The sequence below is a fragment of the Mus caroli genome, chromosome 1 (assembly GCF_900094665.2).
Source record: "Mus caroli chromosome 1, CAROLI_EIJ_v1.1, whole genome shotgun sequence".
Lineage (NCBI taxonomy): Eukaryota > Metazoa > Chordata > Mammalia > Rodentia > Muridae > Mus > Mus caroli.
The window spans coordinates 185325885-185346580 of NC_034570.1; the positions used below are offsets into that span (position 1 = coordinate 185325885).

Below are 20696 nucleotides of genomic sequence, written 5' to 3' on the forward strand. Positions count from 1 at the left end.
AGGTGAGAATTCTTTGTTTAGCTCTGAGCTCCATTTTTTAATGGGGTTATTTGATTTTCTGGAGTCCACCTTCTTGAGTTCTTTATATATATTGGATACTAGTCCCCTATCTGATTTAGGATAGGTAAAGATCCTTTCCCAATCTGTTGGTGGCCTTTTTGTCTTATTGACAGTGTCTTTTGCCTTACAGAAGCAGATAAAGTAATATTTAAAAGCTTAAAACAAACAAAACAAACAAACAAACAAAGGCCAACAATCTAGCTATCTGATGTTTTTATTTAAGTTAGTTAGAATAAAGTGACTTTATTTTAAAAATAAATAAAAGATTGAGCCTTTTACAAGTGAAGAATATACTTCTATCATATAGCTCAGACCCAATGATTAATTTAAAAGGAAACATGAAACATGGGTCATATATTTATTAGGGATGATTTCAGAGCTATTTTAAAGTGACAAGAAAAAATGAAATTACCTAAATCCTATCAGAAACTTCAAAGCACTAATGTAATCTGTATTCTAAGATTTATTCCAAATCTTCCATTATATGTAAATTTGCTACATTTAATTTTAATAGTGTAACTCCCTGTTTTTACCTAGGGACTAAATACCCCCTTCTCCTCTAAAGCCCCATTTCTTTTGAAGTATATGTATTTTGAATTTTTCCTCTTTTAATCTCCCTTTGTTTTAGTCTTTATAGAGGTAGAACACAGATAAAAGATAATAGAGTGCCCTGTTTCCTGTTTCCTTTTAAATTAATCAAGTTTGGGCTATATGATAGAAGTCTATTTTTCACTTGTAAAAAACTCAACCTATCTATTTATTTATTTATTTGAAATGTATGTATTCACATATTAGTGATTGTTTATTTATTTAAATTTATTTATTTTTAAAAATAAATTTATTTACTTTAAAAATAAAGTCACTTTATTCTAATTTTAGCTGAACACTTTATTCTAATTTTAGCCTTTCAGCTACTTCAAATACTAATTAATGAATGAGTTAGTAGTAAAAAAAATTTAGGAGAACATGAAAGAAATCAAATGGTGATAGTCTTAATCACGCCGGTTAACATTAATAAATAACTCTAAATTATAAAAACAAAACAAAACCACAGACCCCTACATAGCTTCTTACCACCAGTCAAGTTAGACAAATGTAAGCTTTTCTCATAAGAATCACAGTGACTACAACGTAAAAATATCAGTGAAATGTTTCAAGTTTAATTTTGACCACTTTTGAACTTAGAAAATAGGGAACACTTCATAAAGATCTTGTTTCACTAAGCAGCTTAAACTTCAAATCCTATAGAAAACTTTCTTTTACTGATAATATCTGCTAGAAAAGCAACTTTACACAGATCCTTATGCTGCAATGATGTCAAAATAGTTGACCACACTTTAGCAAAGAAATGCAATTTGTAGGGCACATAACTATAGGCGTACTTGGAAAAGGAGGGTGTTCAAGGCAAAGGACAAATCAGTTGCATGAATAACAACTTAAAATACTTACCTTTTCTTCCTCTGCTCAAAACACCTGAGCACAATGAGACAAAGTATAAAAACTCCAACAACTACAAGAAAAAGAAAATAAATAGCATGTAACTCAGAATTGTTGTTTTTTGTTTGTTTGTTTGTTTGTTTGTTTGTTGTTTGTTGTTTTTTTTTTAGGGTTTTTTTTTTTGTTTTGTTTTTTCAAGACAGGGTTTCTCTGTGTAGCTGGAACTACAGGGTTTCTCTGGCTGTCCTGGAACTCACTTTGTAGACCAGGCTGGCCTCGAACTCAGAAATCCACCTGCCTCTGCCTCCTGAGTGCTGGGATTAAAGGCATGCACCACCACCTCCGGGCCACTCTGAGAATTGTTAAGACCTAGGTAAAATATTAAGGCCTAGATGGAAAATTAAAACCTAGGTAACAGTTACTTCGTTAGCCTGCCATTATAAGGAAACTTTCTCATATTTTTCTGCTGTTACTAGGAAACTTTCTACTGCCAAGATTGATTACATATTCTATTATGTTCTGTGCCCTTGGAAACCAATTACAATAAAAGTCAATAGAACCGTTTGTATAGTTACCTACAATAAGCTTGGACCCAAACCAACCACTCAACAGCACTTCCTGCACCTGTGTATAAGCATTTGTGGTATAAGCTGCCTGTGGGATAGACCTCAACATAAGAGAGACACTTGCACCAATATAAGAAACTATTTCCCAAGACCTCTTTGGGAACTGACATCCTACTTGGCAGAAAGAGACATGTATGTAGCCGACTGACATCCTGGTTAGCAAGTTAAGACATGAATGTTAGACAAGTCCCATCCTGGTGGGCAAGTCAGGGCATGAATTTTAGACAAGCCAGGTCCCCTGCCACAGTTGAATACTCCAACCAATGAGAGCAGGATCAATGTACACAAAGGCATGTTCCTAAGGAAATCCCCTATCCTAAACCCTGATTGATGAAATAACTTGGCACAGATGTTTGTGGATTTGGGGCTTAAGACCCCTGGAGGATCCTAGCTCAGGGCATGGTTCAGTTCCTGAATGCAGACCATGACCCTAGTCGACTAGACCTCGGGGTGTATGCTCAATACACTATACCTTTCTGACTGAGATCAGTGTTTGTGTGGTTGGGGAAGGAATTACTGGACCCCATCAGGAATGACTGCCAAGACTCAAAATCTAAGCAGAAAAAAGTAAATCAGTTATAATTCAGTGATAAGGAGTTATAGATTTAGATTCCATCAAGACTCTTTATTCTCTAAATCCAAGTCCCTGGAATCACATACCACAGTAAGAAAGAGGAGATCCCTGGCTTAATTTAAAAAATTATCAAAAGCATACTTAGGATGAACATTCATAGTATGTCACCTTAAGAAAGCACACACTGCTTGCAGGCTAATTCTAAGCAGACGTATAGAATATGAAATAATATAAGTTCTGGATTGATATTTTAATAATAATTAATATTAGTATTAAACCAGAATTTCTCCTGTTAAGTGCAGGGACAAAGAGTGGAGCAGAGACTGAAGGAAAGGCCATCCAGAGACTGCCCCACCTAGGAATCCATCCCATCTGCAGACACCAAACCCAGACACTATTGCTGATGCCAAGAAGTGCTTGCTGACAGGAGCCTGGTATACCTGTCCCCTGAGAGGTTCTGCTAGAGTCTGACCAATACAGATGTGGATGCACTCAGCCAAACATCAGACTGAGCACAGGGACCCCAATGGAGAAGTTAGAGCAAGGATTAAAGTAGCTGAAGGTGTTTGCCACCCCATAGGAAGAACAACAGTATCAACCAACCAAACACCCCAAAGCTCCCAGAGACTAAACCACCAATCAAAGAGTACACATGGAGGAACCCCTGGCTCCAGAGGGAATATGTAGCAGAGGATGGCCTTATCTGTCATCACTGGGAGGGGAGCCACTTGGTCCTGTGGAGGCTCGATGCCCCAGGGTAGGGGAATGCTAGAGTGCTGAGGCAGGAGTGGGTGGGCGGGTGAGAGGGCAACCTCATAGAGACAGGGGGAGGGGAGAGAGGATAGGGAGTTTGTGGAGGGGAAACTCGGAAGGGGGGATAACATTTGAAATGTCAATAAATTTTAAAAAACAATAAAAATGAAAAAATAATATAAGTTAACAAAGGTAAGACATAAACGACCAAGTTTTTTCAAGTTAATTTCAAGTTTAAAAACTATACAAGCCAAAAAAAAAAACAAAACCCTGTTTTTGTTTGTTTGTTTGTTTGTTTTTTAAAGTGCTGCTTTACAGTAGCAAATTTAAGCAGTGAAAAGTTTGGGATACTTACTTGATATAATAACAATCAAAGCAATAATCCATGCATCTAAAGAAAAAAGAAGACAGACATTTAGAAGTCTCTAGATTAGTTCAGATAATGCACACTTAAGAGAACACAGTCATTAATGAATCCAAGTCACAACTTGTGAAATTCAATTTTAGTATTATTTCTTTTCTTACTCCATCAGTTTGTTTAGTACAGAACAATTAGGATCACTGAATAGAGGAAAATCATTACATAATATACTATCTTCCTATATTTGCTTTGGTTCAGTATACATTATACAATTTCTCATACTTTTAAAAAGAAATCCATTATTCCCAAAATGTGGATCTGTACAATGTTATAAATTAATTAAACAGAAACTATTTGAAGTTCTTACAAATAATACTCTATCCTATCAGGGCCCTGTCTTCCTCCCTACAACCTCATCCTACCCCACCTCTGCCTTCCAAATTAAAACATAATCCTAAGTACCAAAGACCTTCCCTTCTCAAAGTGTAACCTAAGAAGTGGAGGTATAACTCAGTAGCAGAGTACTTATGTGACATGCTCAAGATACAATGTCGGCATACATTGATAAGCCATGCAGAGGAATTTAAACAATCATAATAGACTGACTGGATATGCTGGTTTTCTTTCTATTAATGAGATAAAATACTCTGGCCAAAAGCAACCTAGTGAAGGAAAGAATTTGTCGGGGTTACAGTTCACTCAGGGAAGTCAAGGCAAGAACTTGAAGGCAGGCCTGTCAACTATTCCATGGTACATTACCTTTAACCAGGAAACTCACAGTTAAGGGAATGCAGCAAAACCATGAAGAAAGGTACTGCTGGCTTGATAGAAGGTTCATTCTTAGCTACCTTTATTTTGTTTTTTAGGTTTTCTTTTGTTTTTTGTTTGTTTGTTTTTTTCTTCATTTCTTTAAGGAACTAGCTCTGTAGACCTGGGCTGGCCTCAAATTTACAGAGTTTCAGGGATTAGGGTTTGGCCTCAAATTTAAAGATTCACTTGCCTCTGACTCTAGAATGCTGGGATTAAAGATGAACACTACTATCACTGCCCAGCTTTAACTAGCTTTCTTTTTCTTATTGTTTTTATTTTTTATTAGATATTTTCTCCATTTACAATTCAAATGCTATCCCTAACCCTAACCGTCCCCCTACCCTGCTCCCCAACCCACCCACTCCCGCTTCCTGGCCCCTGTACTGGAGCATATGATCTTCGCAAGACCAAGGGCCACTCCTCCCATTGATGGCCGACTAGGCCATCCTCTGCTATATATGCAACTAGAGACACAGTCCTGGGGGGTACTGGTTAGTTCATATTGTTGATCCTCCTATAGGGTTGCCGACCCCTTTAGCTCCTTGGGTACTTTCTCTAGCTCCTTCATTAGGGACCCTGTGTTCCATCCAATAGCTGACTGTGAGCATCCATTTCTGTATTTGCCAGGCACTGGCATAGCCTCACAAGAGATAGCTATATCAGGGTCCTGTCAGCAAAATCTTTCTGGCATATGCAATAGTGTCTGAGTTTGGTGGTTGTATATGGGATGGATCCCCAGGTGGGGCAGTCTCCGGATGGTCCTTTCTTCCGTCTCAGCTCCGAACTTTGTCTTAACTCCTTCCATGAGTATTTTGTTCCCCATTTTAGGAGGGAACGAAGTATCCACCCTTTGCTCTTCCTTCTTCTTGAGTTTCTTGTGTTTTGCAAATTGTATCTTGGGTAGTCTAAGTTTCTGGGTTAATATCCACTTATCAGTGACTGCATATCATGCATTCTTTTGTGATTGGGTTACCTCACTCAGGATGATATCCTCCAGATCCATCCATTTGCCTAAGAATTTCATAAATTCATTGTTTTAATTGCTGAGTAGTACTCATTGTGTAAATGTACCACATTTTCTTTTTTTTAATTTTTAATATTTTTATTACGTATTTTCCTCAATTACATTTCCAATGCTATCCCAAAAGTCCCCCATACCCTCCCCCCAACTTCCCTATCCACCCATTCCCATTTTTTTGGCCCTGGCATTCTCCTGTACTGGGGCATAAAAAGTCCAAAGGGCTTCTTTCCAGTGATGGCCGACTAGGCCATCTTTTGATACANATGCAGCTAGAGTCAAGAGCTCNNGGGTACTGGTTAGTTCATAATGTTGTTCCACCTATAGGGTTGCAGATCCCTTTAGCTCCTTGGGTACTTTCTCTAGCTCTTCCATTGGGGGCCCTGTGATCCATCCAATAGCTGACTGTGAGCATCCACTTCTGTGCTTGCTATTGTTTTTAATTGCTGAGTAGTACTCCATTGTGTAAATGTACCACATTTTCTGTATCCATTCCTCTTTAACTAGTTTTCCTAAACAGCATAGAACCATCTGCTTAGGGTAAGGTTCTGTCCATAGTGGGCAGACCTCTCCTACATAAGTCAACAGTCATGACAACACCCTTTCCCCATGCCTGCAAGCCAATCTTGATCTAGGCAATCCCTTAATTGACACTGCCTTTTCCAGTTACTCTAGGTGGTATCAAATTAACAGTTAATGCTAATTAGGCCACCAGACAACATTAAAGTCTACAAAATCTTAAATTTTGGAAGTATTTAAGTCTAGTAAAGTATTTGCTTCTAAAGTTGCATAATTTTTATTAAATTGCTGTCAGTCAAAGAATAAAATGTTAATCTTCATTCTGCTCTTCAGTTATCACATGTTTAACAGTTTAAGAAAGCACTGGGTTTACTGGCATAGTGATACATAGTAAAAACAAAATTTGAAGCTAAAGTATACATGGAAAGTTCCCAAATTGTAATGGTTTGACCAAATGATTTTCATTTTACATTGGTATGATTGGCATATTCCCAGTGTTGAACTGTGTATCTTGACTTTTGCCTGGGTTAGCAATATGACATAAGGCTATATCTTAGATTTTTGGCAGCATTGGCAAGCCTCTGTTCCTACAGATCCAGGATTACCTGAGTGAAATCAACTCTGACCATGGTAATAATCTTCAGATAGGTATGCTAATTGCATTTTCAACTCAGGATATGCAATTTACCATGGTTTATCAGACATAATCTCTGATGCATATGGAGACACAACTATATAAAAAAATAAGCCAAAAGTAATTTTTAAGAAGAGCAATAATGGGCTGGAGAGATGGCTCAGCAGTTAAGAGCACCAACTGCTTTTCCAGAGATCCTGAGTTCAATTCCCAGCAACCACATGGTGGAAAACAACCATCTGTAATGGGATCTGATGCCCTCTTCTGGTATGTCTGAAGAAAGCAATGGTGTACTCATATAAAATAAATAAATCTTTTTTTTAAAAAAAAGAGTAATCATTACTAATCTAGTCTAATAAAATGTAGCAGATTTTTGTCTTACCATAAGTCTTTAAATTTTATTGAATTCTAACTGCTGTAACTATACTTGATTTTGTTTAATGTATATTGTATAAACTGAAGCCTACATAAAATATGTTAAACTAATCTTTCACAGAAAAAAAACTAATCCAACTTATAGCACTTTAAGGTCTGTGTACATCAGACACTGGGAAGCAGTTTGTATTTTATGTACTTTAACACCAGCTGACTAACTTTCCTATTATAAAGGCCCTTCTCTGAAACCACACTTTCCTAGCTATCACTCTACATGGTAGAACTTACATTTGTCATGGTGTCAGCCCAAAGTTAGTAATCCTAAATGTCAATTATCACTACTGACAAGATAGGCTGTTTCTTTAACTGCTAGTAACTGAAATATATGATATTTCCATGTAAACTGTTAAGGTGTCATATTTCAGGGATATAAATAATTGAGATAATAACCTAATTCTTGGCTAAATATTCCTTCACGGGGATTAGGATATCCTAGAAAAAGAAAGAAAGAAAGGGAAATGAGTTAAGTATTTATTTACATTTCAAATATCTAATAAAAAAAGCTCCTAAACTTTCATTTTCCTTATATATCTCATTAATATTTCTTATTTTGAGTAGCATCATAAAACTCTACAGTTTCATGTTTTCATTATTAACTTACTTCCTGCCCACTAATATTCCATAACCCTAACTCTATAGTGATATTATATGGTGGTATATAGTATACACAGTTCCTTTTTCATATACTCTCAAAATTAGTCTGTAAATTTCATGAGATTCTACTTAAAATTAAAGATACTGAGTAGGCTCAATAAATATTTTAGTTATTAACCTGAAATAGAAGAAAAGTTTCTCAGCAAAATAAATCCCATATAAGAATATCCCACAGATAATTTTATCAATAATGAAAAACTGAAAACTTTCCCTCTAAAATCAGGAACAAGAATGGGTACCCTTGTTTGCCACTTAAAGTCAATATGCTATTGAAATCTAGCCAAAGCAATTAGGTAAGAAAGACAAAATGATTACAAAGTTAGAAAAGAATACATAAAAATATATGTTCGAAAATGATGTGATCTTGTGCTGTTGGAGTTGAATCCAGGCTTAAACATGGTAGCCTATTACTGCACTATTACTTTGCTACAGTCCCAGCCATGACATGTGCTTTTGTGTAGACAGTCTTCCATAAAACTAATGAGTTGAGCAAAGTTGCAGAATACAAAATCAACACACAAAGAACAATGATTACTTTGAAAAGGAAATGATGACAACTATATTTGGAATAGCATTTAATACACTGAATCTAATAGAAGAGAAAGTGGGGGGAAATCTCCAATACATGGGCACAAGGGAAAAGTTCCTGAACAGAAAACCAACGGCTTAGGTTCTAAGATCAAAAATCAAAAAATGGGACCTCATAAAATTGCAAAGCTTCTATAAGGCAAAGGACACTGTCAATAGGACAAAATGGCAACCAACAGACTTGGAAAAGATTTTTACCAATCCTACATCCAATACAGGGCTAATATCCAATATATACAAAGAACTCAAGAAGTTGCACTCCGGAGAACCAAATAACCCTATTAAAAATGGGGAACAGAGCTAAACAGAGAATTCTCAACAGAGGAAACTCGAAGGGCTAAGAAGCACCTAAAGAAATGTTCAACATCCTTAGATATTGGGGAAATGCAAATCAAAACAACCCTGAGATTCCACCTCACACTAGTCAAAATGGCTAAGATAAAAAACTCAGGTGACAGCAAAAGCTGACTAGGATGTAGAGAAAGAGGAGCACTGTGGGAAGCGGGTGCAGCCACATGGGCCAAGATGGCGCCCTGGCCCATTGCCAGGCCCCGTGAAACCCACAAGTTTACTGCCTTGCCCGAACATGCACAGTGAAACTGCATGCATAAACTGCCTGCCAAGTTAAATTATCCCTCATGATCTGGATCTGTCAGCCTATCTGTGACCGATCTGAGCTCGTGCCTGGAGCGTGTGTGATTCTGATTGGATGAGGTGGTGTGGAGCCAGATGAGGTCAGTTGCTGCTACTGTATAAATATAGCCCTTGCCCTAAGTAAAAGGAGCTGTAAGTGAGAAAGCTGCAAGTAAAGAAGGAAGCTGTGGAAGCTGCGTGAACCCGTCTTGGTGTCCGTGTTGTTCTTGTCTCTGAGGGTCAGAGACTGCGGCAGAATGCTCCTCCATTGCTGATGGGATTGCAAGCTGGTACAACCACTCTGGTAATCAGTCTGGTGGTTCCTCAGAAAACTGGACATAGTATTACCTGAGGACCTAGCAATACCACTCCTGGACATACACCCAGAAGATGCTCCAACATGTAATAAGGATACATGTTCCACTATGTTCATAGCAGACTTATTTATAATAGCCAGAAGCTGGAGAGAACCCAGATGTCCTTCAACAGAGGAATGGATACAGAAAATGTGATACATTTACATAATGGAGTACTACACAGCTATTAAAAGGAATGAATTTATGATATTCTTAGGCAAATGGATGGAACTAGAAAATAATCATCCTAAGTGAGGTAACCCAATTACAAAAGAATACACATGATATACACTCACTGATAAGTAGATATTAGCCCAGAAACTCAGAATACCCAAGATACAATTTGCAAAACACATGAGTCTCAAGAAGAAGGAAGACCAAAGTGCAGATACTTTGGTCCTTCTTAGAAAGGAGAACAAACTACCCATGGAAGAAGTTACAGAGACAAAGTGTGGAGCAGAGACTGAAGGAATAACCATCCATAGACTGCCCCACCTGGGGATTCATCCCATATACAACCACCAAACCCAGACACTATTGTGGATGCCAACAAGAGCTGGCTGGCAGGAGCCTGATATAGCTGTCTCCTGAGAGGCCCTGCCAGAGCCCAACAAATACAGAGTCAGATGCTTGCAGCCAACCATTGCACTGAGTGTGGGGTCTCCAATGGGGAGTTAAAGGACTGAAGAAGCTGAAGGGGTTTGCAACCCCATAGGAAGAACAGCAATATCTACCAACCATACACTCCCCCCCAGAGCTCCCAGGGACTAAGCCACCAACCAAGGAGTACAATGGCTCCAGCTGCATATGTAGCAGAGGACTGCCTTGTCAGGCATCAATGGGAGGAGATCTGGTCCTTGGTCCTACGCCCCAGGGTAGGGGATTCAAGGGCAGGGGGTGGGGAGAGTGGGTGAGTGGGTGGAGGAACACCCTCATAGAAGCAGGGGGAGGGGAATGGGATAGGGGCCTTCTGGGAGGGGGAAAACCGGGTAAAGTGATAACAATTGAAATGTAAATAAATTAAATAAATAAATAAATAAATAAATAAATAAATAAATAAGAAAGCACCAGGACAAGATACACTCTGAAAGAAAGAAAGAAAGAAAGAAAGAAAGAAAGAAAGAAAGAAAGAAAGAAAGAAAGAAAGAAAGGAAAGGAAAGGAAAGGAAAAGAAAAGAAAAGAAAAGAAAAGAAAAGAAAAGAAAAGAAAAGAAAAGAAAAGAAAAGAAAAGAAAAGAAAAGANGAAAAGAAAAGAAAAGAAAAGAAAAGAAAAGAAAAGAAAAGAAAAGAAAAGAAAAGAAAAGAAAAGAAAAGAAAAGAAAAGAAAAGAACAGAACATTTAAAAAGGTAAAATCTAAAAATAATTCCAGGCAGTAAAAGTCTTACAGGGAGAAATCTATAAACCTTTGCAGTAAAAGATTAAAAAGATAAATACATGGAAACTCATGGTAGTAGTTTGTATACAAAGCATCCCTAAAGAGCTCATGTGTTGAAGACTTCGAACTCAATTGATGGACCCACTCATTGAAAAATGGTGGCATTTTGTGGACTCTGGTTAAATTAATAGAATCCATTGTTAGATATATAACTTGATGGCAGCATTAGTGGTAGCAACTAGGAAGTGGGCCCTGCTGGAGGATATAGGGTCTGTTTCTCTCCAATCTCTAGCTGTTAGAAGATGAGTAGACTCCTCTGTCACACACCCCCACCTCTATGTGCTTGCTGCCTCCCCTAGGTCCACAGCAGTGGTATTAGCAGAACCTCTGAAACAATGAAAATATATCTTTTTTTTCCTTTTAAATTGTTTCTCATAGTGTTCTGTCATAATAACAACAAAAACCTAATATAGACATCCTGTGTTTGCTAGACAAAAACTATTTACTTATTTAATACTTATAAAATTATTTAATACTCAAAGCAGTTTACAGAGTCGATGTAACCTCTGTTAAAATTGTGATGATTCTTTCTTCAGAAGTAGAAATATCTATCCTAAATCAGTATAAAATCTGAAGAACACAAAGTTGAGAGGATTCATACTTCTTGGTTTCAAAATGTACTACAATATATATTAATTAAAGCAGCATTGTATTGAGATAAAGAAAGGCATTACAGACCTATGGAATAGACTAGAACTCAAAAGTAAACACACATACACACTTAAGGTGATTTTAAAGAAGGATGCACAAGAACAGTCATTGGCAAAGGGCAGTCTCTTCACCAGTCGGTGCTGGAAATTTAGATATTTTCAGCCTAAAGAATGAGCTAAAGCTTTATAATAAAATAAAAAAACCCTTATTGATCAAATTATTAAAGATAATGTCTAAAACTATAAAACTTTTAAAAGAAAATATGAGGAAACACTTTATGATTTTAGGTCTTACTGATATCTTGAGTGTGACACAAAGTATAGGTAACAGTAAGAACAAAGCAGATTAATTGAATTTCATCAAAATGAAAAGTTTTGTGCACTAAAGGACACTAACAGAGTGAAAAGCAATGCACAGAATGAGAGGAAATATTTGTAAATTACATATTTGATAAGCTATTTATAGAATATAATAATTACTCTTAAAACTTATCAACAGCATACCAAAATTGAAAAGCCCAAGGACTTGAATAGATATTTCTCAAAAGAAGATACATAGATGACCAACAAGCCCATGGTAAGATGCTCAATACTTCACTAATATTAGGGAAATAAAAGTAAGACCTAATGATACTAATCACATCTACTAACTTGGCAATATGGCTTGAATGCTTGTTTTCTTCAAAACTCAGCAGAAATTCCTGCCAACATAAGGGTACTGAGAAGTGGATATTAGCCCCAAAATTCAAAATACCCAAGATTCAATTCACAGACCATATGAAGCCTAAGAAGAAGGAAGACCAAATTGTGGATGCTGCAGTGCTTTTCAGAAGGGAAAACAAAATACTCATAGGAGGAAATATGGAGATAAAGTGTGGAGCAGAGACTGAAGGAAAGGTCATCCAGAGACTTCCCCACCTGGGGATCCATCCCATATACAGTCACCAAACCCAGATGTTATTGTGGATGCCAGGAAGTGCTTGCTCATGGAAGCTTGATATGGCTGTCTCCTGAGAGGCTCTGCCAGAGTCTGACAAAGACAGAGGCAGAAGCTTGCAGCCAACCGTTGGACTGAGCTCAGGGGTCCCAGATGGAGGAGTTGGAGAAAGGACTGAGTGGGTTTGCAGCCCCATGGAGTGTCAACAGTGTCAACAGGCCAGACACACACACACACACCACTGAGCTCCCAGGGACTGGACACCAACCAAAGAATACACAAGGAGCGACCCATGGCACTGGCCATATATGTGGCAGAGGATGACCTTGTTGGACATCATTGGGAGGAGAGGCCCTTGGGCCTCAGGTTGTTCTATGCCCCAGTGTAGGGGAATGCCAGAGCGGGATATGGGAGTGGGTAGGTGTGTGGGGAAGCACCCTCATAGAGGCAGGGGGAAGGGGAGTGGGGAAAGCATTTGAAATGTAAATAAAGAAAATATCCAATCAAAAAGAAAAAAGAAAGAAAGTTACATGAATTGCAAAATGGTTTTAAAAGGATTTTGCTATATGAAGTAAGCAAGACACAAAAGGACAAATGCTGTATTATCTAGTTGTAGGAAGTACTTAGAACAGACAACATCATAAGGGGAAACAAGGAGAGCAGTGTTCAAGCAGGTGCTGGGAGCAAGAGGGAAGGGAAGTCATTGCTTAACAGTGGAAATTTCAGTTAAGGATAATGAAGGGGAATTGGTTTCACTAGAATTGTCTGGTTAAATTGTAAAATTAACAGAGTGATCTATAATTTTTTAAAAAAAAATATCTCAAATATTAAAAAAATAAGAGTACTGTAGTTTAAAAAAGACAAATCTGACCCAGGAATGACTAGAGTTCAAAGGAGAAAGAGGGCCATAATACCTGTGCCTTTATGTACAATGGAAAGGGGACAAGCTGTCTTCTTCCCAGCTGAAGAAACTCTGCTTATAGTTCACCTACATCAGCCCTTCTTAGTCCCTAAATGGAAACGAGGGAGGGAGGAACCCTGTTACCTCTCCCTGCAGACATCATTATGCGTTTCAAATGTACTAACAATTCTGTACAACAAATGCAGATATATGTCTGAGATTATGTAATTCCCACCAGGGAAACAGCAAAAGCTTTTTATTTAAAACTTTATTTTTATTTCTTAATTCATGTGTCTCTATATGCGTGTGTGCGTGCGTGCGTGCGTGTGCGTGTGTGTGTGTGTGTGTGTGTGTGTGTGTGTGTATGTGTATACGTGTGTGTGCCATGTGTATTCAGGTACCCAGGAAGGCCAGAAAAGAGTGTCATTTCTCTTGAAGTTGGAGTTACAGGTGGTTGTAAGCCACTCTACATGGGCACTGAGAATCAAACCAGGGTCCTGAACAAGAGTGGGAATGGCTTTTAACCACTGAATTATCTCTCCATCCCCATCCTTACCTAAAGCTTTTTATATAACATACAACTTAAAGACATTGGTGGAACAATTAATATATAATCACCCAATCATGTAAAACTTGTGGACACACATGACCATTTGGAGAATAGTAAACTATGATATGTAATATGCAACTATTATGAGACTAACTTGAAATAAATCCCAATCTAAGACGTTAAGTGGAAGGAACAACCCAAAGGAAAATATGCAGTTTGATATAAGTTTTGCTTAAAAAGAAAGAGAAAAGATGGGGTGAGGAGATTGCTTAGGGCTTAAACATTTGATACATACGAGTGATGATCTGAGGTTTTGATCCCCAGAAACCTATATAAATATAGGCAGTCTACCTGTATTTCTAGCCTTGGAGGCTAGCTGTATTTGTGAGCTCTGAGTTTGACTGAGACATCCTGTCACAGTGAATAAGGTAGAAGAGAAATGGAAAATGATCCCCAGTATCAACTTTGGACTTCCACAAGTACTTGCAAATACCCACACTTGCATCCACATACATGCAAAAAACATAGACACACCACACACACACACACACACACACACACACACACACACACACACCACATAAAATAATGAGGAAAAAAATGAAAGAAAAAATAAGATAAGGTTGATGTACAAAATCAAATAAAAGGCAACCCTAAAAATATTAGTAGTAATTAACTTTGGCAACATTATTTATATAATTTAAATGTATAAAAATAAATCTATATCAAACAGTATAGAAATCTAAAATTATTAGTATAAGCAAAAATACTAGAAAAACATTCATTTCATATTAAAAGGGTTTTAATTTATAAAAATTATTAAATTCAAATAAAAATATTTTAGAAAAATAGGGACAATATGAGTAAATGATCATTGGACTTGGTGGCAAGAACCTAAAGGCAAAGATCACTTGAGTTGAGGATATGAGGAGAGTTTGAGCATCATAGTGACAGATCTATCCCCCAAAAAGTTCAGTTTTTTTTAATTAAGAAGTGAAATTAAAAATGACACTATTTTTCACCTATATCTTATAGAACTCTTAACTACATTAGTTAAATTGAAGAACTGTCAAACCTGGATAATTATAAACTGGATACTTGGTAGGATGAGTAGGCCTAGGACCTAGAAAAATAAATGGAGTCTATCAATTCATTTGACATATTAATACAAAATTATGGACTTAATTCTAATATTAAAATTTTCAAAAAGATTACCTATCAAAGTAAAAATACACATACTTCCTGTTCTTTATCATTATACTTCTAGGGATTTGGTTTATGAATGTTTGATTTACATATGTAATTGCACAGACATGAGTACAAGAATATTCATTATATCTTTGTATTTTACAAATACAAATCCTATAAAGTAACTAAAAATAAATTATAAAAAGAATGTATTCCAATTTCCAAAACACAAGAAAATCAAGAAGGAAGACCAATGCATGGATACTTCATTCCTCCCTAGAATAGGGAATAAAATACCCATGGAAGGAGTTGCAGAGACAAAGTTTAAAGCTAAGACGAAAGGATGGACCATCCAGAGACTGCCCTACCCGGGGGTCCATCCAATAATCAGCTACCAAACCCAGACACTATTGCATAAGCCAGCAAGATTTTGCTGAAAGGACCCTGATATAGCTGTCTCCTGTGAGGCTTTGCCAGTGCCTGGCAAATACAGAAGTGGATGCTCACAGTCATCTATAGGATGGAACACAGAGCCCCCAATGGAGGAGCTAAAGAAAGTACCCAAGGAGCTGAAGGGGTCTGCAACCCTATAGGTGGAACAACAACATGATCTAATCAGTACCCCCAGAGCTCATGTCTCTGGCTGCATATGTAGCAGAAGATGGCCTAGTCGTCCATCATTGGGAAGAGAGGCCCCCTGGTCTAGCAAATTTTATATCCCCCAGTACAGGGGAATGCCTGGGCCAGGAAGTGGGAGTGAGTGGGTAGGAAAGCAGGGGGAGGGTATAAGGGACTTTTGGGATAGCATTTGAAATGTAAATGAAAAATATATCTAATAAAAAAGAATGTATTCAAGGTAAACATGCATCCTAGCAAGTCAGATACCATACAAACAGCATCATAATCTCTCCACTTTTCACACACCATCAGACCTACCATAAACCACTGGTACAGGCTGCTACTGCTGCTTTCTAATGCACATCTTTCCCTTGTGGTCAATAAAAAGTGACTGACAATGCAATAAGAAAGGTACTAGATTATTTTACACATTGGAATACAGATTTTTAAATCGGTATAACTTTTCACATTCCTCTTCATGTGTGGAGTTAGCAAATAAAATAGTTACTGAATCTGACAAATGAAATGGCTGCAAATATATTCAGTCTCTCTGTACTATTAAATGGACCGAATGATGAATAAGTAGACACTGTGAGAATTTAAAGGGTATCTTAAAAAATCACCAGGAATTTAAGAATTTTTAAGTATAAGCAGGAAATAATTGGAGAATTTGTACTGGGAGGAGTTACCACTAGGAAAAAAAATAACAATATGGATTGGGTCAAATGCAAGAGTTACAACAGGAACTTTCACTAGGAATTTAAAAGATGTTTTAAGAAAATGTAAGCAAAATTGTACTAAACCTGAATACTCAAAGTTGAAGGTTTTATACTGAGGTAGACCACATTGAAAACCAAAACAATATAATTTAGATCAACCTTACCCTATCGTGAGCACATGACTTTCATTTTTGATAATTATATAGCAATGAAAATGCTTCAATTTACTCTGAAAGTTTGCTGCATCCTCTTACTATACAGAAATATTCTTTTTTTAGATGTATTTATTATTATATCTTCAGATGCACTAGAAGCGGACGTCAGATCTCATTATGGATGGTTGTGAGCCACCATGTGGTTGCTGGGATTTGAACTCAGGACCTTCAGAAGAGCAGTCGGTGCTCTTAATCACTAAGTCATCTCTCCAGCTCCAGAAATATTCTTAAGAGAACTTACATACTGCTATGCTCTATCTAACAAACTAAAGTCCTTAGAACAAAAACCAAAACCAAACATAATAGCAGAATTTTATATCATATAAATGGCACAGGCCTGAGGTAAGTACTAAATTATTGTTTTTCAGGTATCATAATATTTAACATCAAAGAAATAAATTTAAAAACAAGCAAGGAAAAAAGCACCAAGAAAATAAAGGGAAATAAGACAACCTTTGTACCTTTAAGACATTTTGGGATAGCTGGCTCCCAAGAATTATTAGCACTACAGATCACCATGCTACCGCCTTCCATGTAAAATCCTTGCAAACACTCAAACATCACTGTTGCTTGATAGGAAAATGTTTCTCCAGCTCCTGATATCTGTCTTCCATTTTGTAGTACTGGAAATGGACATTTTACCACTGAATAGAGGAAAATTGCAAAGAATTTAATAAAAATCTGGTTCATTTTTCATATCAGTTTTCTGAAACGTTTAAAACTACAACCTAGAATTAAAGAAACCTATTTTGTGTTCTAAATATATGAGCACATGGCTCCCTCAAAAATTCACATTAATATTTAACCTACACCAGTACACAAGGTATTTTCCATTTTGTGTCTTCCTTAAGAAGTAAAATGAGTCACAGACTATTAGATTGATTCATACTCTACAAAAAGGATTGTGGGAAAGGAACAAAAATTGCTAGGCTAGTCACTGTGGATATGTCAGGCTACACTGTGAGGTGAAATCTGAGCAGATCGTGTAGGCCTGAGCTTCTATTCCTTTCAGCACAGAGCTTCCTTTAACAATTCTTGGAGGTTGGCTAGTAAGGTTCTCAGCTTTGGTTTATATGGAAATGATTTGCTTATTTTAAACATTGTCTTGAAGGGTTTCATAGGTTAATTATTTCGTTTTAATAGACACCACCCCAGCCTCAATTAAGAGAAGCCAGCTGTTACCGCTCCTGAATGTTTACTGCTTTTGTGGTTCTTTAAAGTAGCAGCAATGAGACTTTGGATTTTAAAAAAGATGGATATTTTAAAGAGATTGAAATTTTAAGAATATGTAAAGACTGTGGGACGTTTAAAGTTATTTAGATCTTGGGGATGAATAAGAATGTAAGGGTTGAGGCTTACTAGTGATGTGTTTGTGTGTCAAGCTGACAAGGGGTCAATTGTACTGGCTAGTTTTGTGTCAACTTGACACAGCTGGAGTTATCACAGAGAAAGGAGCTTCAGTTGAGGAAATGCCTCCATGAGAGATCCAACTGTACGGCATTTTCTCAATTAGTGATCAATGGGGAAAGGCCCCTTGTGAGTGGGACCATCTCTGGGTTGGCAGTCTTGGGTTCTATAAGAAAGTAGGCTGAGCAAGCCAGGGGAAGCAAGCCAGTAAAGAACATCCCTCCATGGCTTCTGCATCAGCTCCTGCTTTCTGACCTGCTTGAGTTCCAGTCCTGACTTCTTTGGTGATGAACAGCAGTATGGAAGTGTAAGCTGAATAAACCCTTTCCTCCCCAACTTGCTTCTTGCTCATGATGTTTGTGCAGGAATAAAAACCCTGACTAAGACACTGTCCATCTCAGAAACAGAGAGACAGAGAGGGGCAGAGAAAAAGAGAGTTCACTAAGTTTCCTAGATCTGAGATTGTTTTGATTCCAATTTTGGTCATTTTTTTTTTGGTCAGTATTTATTCAAGTAATTTTCAATTATATTTTGAGATAGTGTCTTGTGTTTTTGGTTGGTTGGTTGGTTTGGTTTGGTTTTCTGAGACAGAGTTTCTCTGTATAGCCCTGGCTGTCCTGGAACTCACTCTGCAGTCCAGGCTGGCCTCGAACTCAGAAACCTGACTGTCTCTGCTTCCCAGGTGCTGGGATTAAAGGCATGTGCCACCACTAAGATTGCACTTATGTAGAGCCATATCTGGCTCAAATGATTTCCTATACTATTCTTTGCTTCTTTTTCCTAAATACCAATTACATTTACATTTTACTACTTAATGTTCTTCACAAGTCTATTAAGTCAATCTTCTTTTTAAAAAATTCTTCATAAATTATGTTGGATTTCCACTGACCTGTCTTTAGGTCAACTAATATTTTATTTAGTTAAATAATATTTATTATATTATTTATAATACATAAATAAGTGTTATTATAAATATTTAGTTATATTTAAAGTTAGGGATATTAACTATAGTTTGAATATTGTAAAACTCACCTTTTCAAGTACAGTGGAGGCCTGAGAAAAACATTTTAAGAGGTACACTTATCTATCACAGTTCACATACAGAGAAGTTCCAGCAGACTAAAATTTCTCCAGGTCTGCTTGTGACACACCTTTGCTTTCCTACATCTACAACCAGCCAACCACTGGTTTATTTTCTATTCATATCATGTAAGTGGACCACCTGCCTTTCACTATTTTACTGTTCACTAAGTTCACGGGATAAAGAATCCACTTGTGGTTTTGCATAAACCAAAACCTCACTCTTTTGTTCCTGAGTGTTAATTCATTATTTCTATTAGCAATAGATATCTGTTCCTCATTTCATAAGGTGAGTGTGCTTCCAGTTTGGGGTGATTGTAAATAAGGTAGTCAGAACACCCTTAGACATGTTGGTTGCATGTTTTCATTTAATGTGGGTCGCTGAGTTGTGTGGTATATGCAGTGACTTGAATGCAAAATGGACCAGACACCTTCAGTGTTTGACCACTAGCTGGGGAAATTGTGGAACCTTTAAAAAGTGGAATCTTTTTGGAGGAAGTGGGCCCTGGGAGTGTACGTCAAAGTTTTATAACCCTGTTCCACTTCCTGTTGGATTCCAGAAATCCTAGTCATAATCCTGCCACCAAGGAGATGCTTGTGACTATGCCCTTCCCTCCATGATGTGCTGTGTCCTCTTAAAGAATGAGCCAGTGTCATCTCTTAATCTGTTTCTTATCAGGTATTTTGTCACAGTGACAATAAAGATAACTAATATTTAAATATATTATCATTTATATTTTCTTCAGTGTATGTGTATAAAAAATGTCCAAATGTATTCTACAAAATCCTTGCTCCACTTTGTGTTGTTCTTACCAGCAATGTCTCAGTCCCAACTACTCCATCTCCTTGCCAGTACCTGGTACTGCTGTGTGTGTGTGTGTGTGTGTGTGTGTGTGTGTGTGTGTGTGTGTAGTATCTCAAGGTGTATTCAAGGGACAATTTTACTCTCTTTGCCTTTTATTGCTCATTGCTCACTGTCCTGGGCAGGCCTTCCAGCACAGTGCTGAACAGAGTGAGGAGAGCAGATTTTATTTAGCTTGATCCTTTCTTAATTAGAAAGAAATGAGTCTTTTACATAATGTTGACTATATATGATTTTGTAGGACATTGTTTACCAAGGAAGGGATAATTATTTTCTCCTAGTTTGCTGAGTCTTATCATGAAAAGATAATTAATTCTGCCAAATACTCCTGTTTAGTTTTTGTAGTTGTTCCTCTTTTTTTTTTCATCTAATAAAATGACTATACATAAGGTTAGGGAATATATATAACTCTTGATAGTGAGTTGCACTGATTACCTTTGTACTGAAGCAGTCTTGCAACCCTGAACTACACCAGCAAGTTCTACTTGGTCATGAGAGACTTCTCTTTTTATGTACCATTGGTTTGATCTTTGGGCATTTTAGTGTTATATTTTAAGGATATTGCTGCTAATTTTATTATACTATTTATAATTTTTGGTCTCAGGAAAATGCTGTTAACTACAAATTTTATTTCTATAGAGATAAGGACTGTTTAGGTTATCTTTATTTCCAGT

The 20696-nt window shown here is 37.2% G+C and overlaps 1 protein-coding gene across 2 annotated transcripts in view; it reads right to left on the minus strand.

Moving 5' to 3' along the window:
- The window catches only part of Cd46 (CD46 molecule), a 40532-nt gene that overhangs the window by 6994 nt on the left and 12842 nt on the right, over window positions 1-20696 (minus strand). For both annotated transcript variants that reach the window (XM_029475675.1, XM_021168790.2), the window contains exons 6-10: window positions 17135-17317; window positions 15009-15056; window positions 7618-7659; window positions 3806-3841; window positions 1510-1570 (exon numbers count right to left, since the gene is read on the minus strand). In XM_029475675.1, the coding sequence (XP_029331535.1) occupies window positions 1510-1570; window positions 3806-3841; window positions 7618-7659; window positions 15009-15056; window positions 17135-17317 (370 nt within the window). The remainder of the gene's footprint in view (window positions 1-1509; window positions 1571-3805; window positions 3842-7617; window positions 7660-15008; window positions 15057-17134; window positions 17318-20696) is intronic.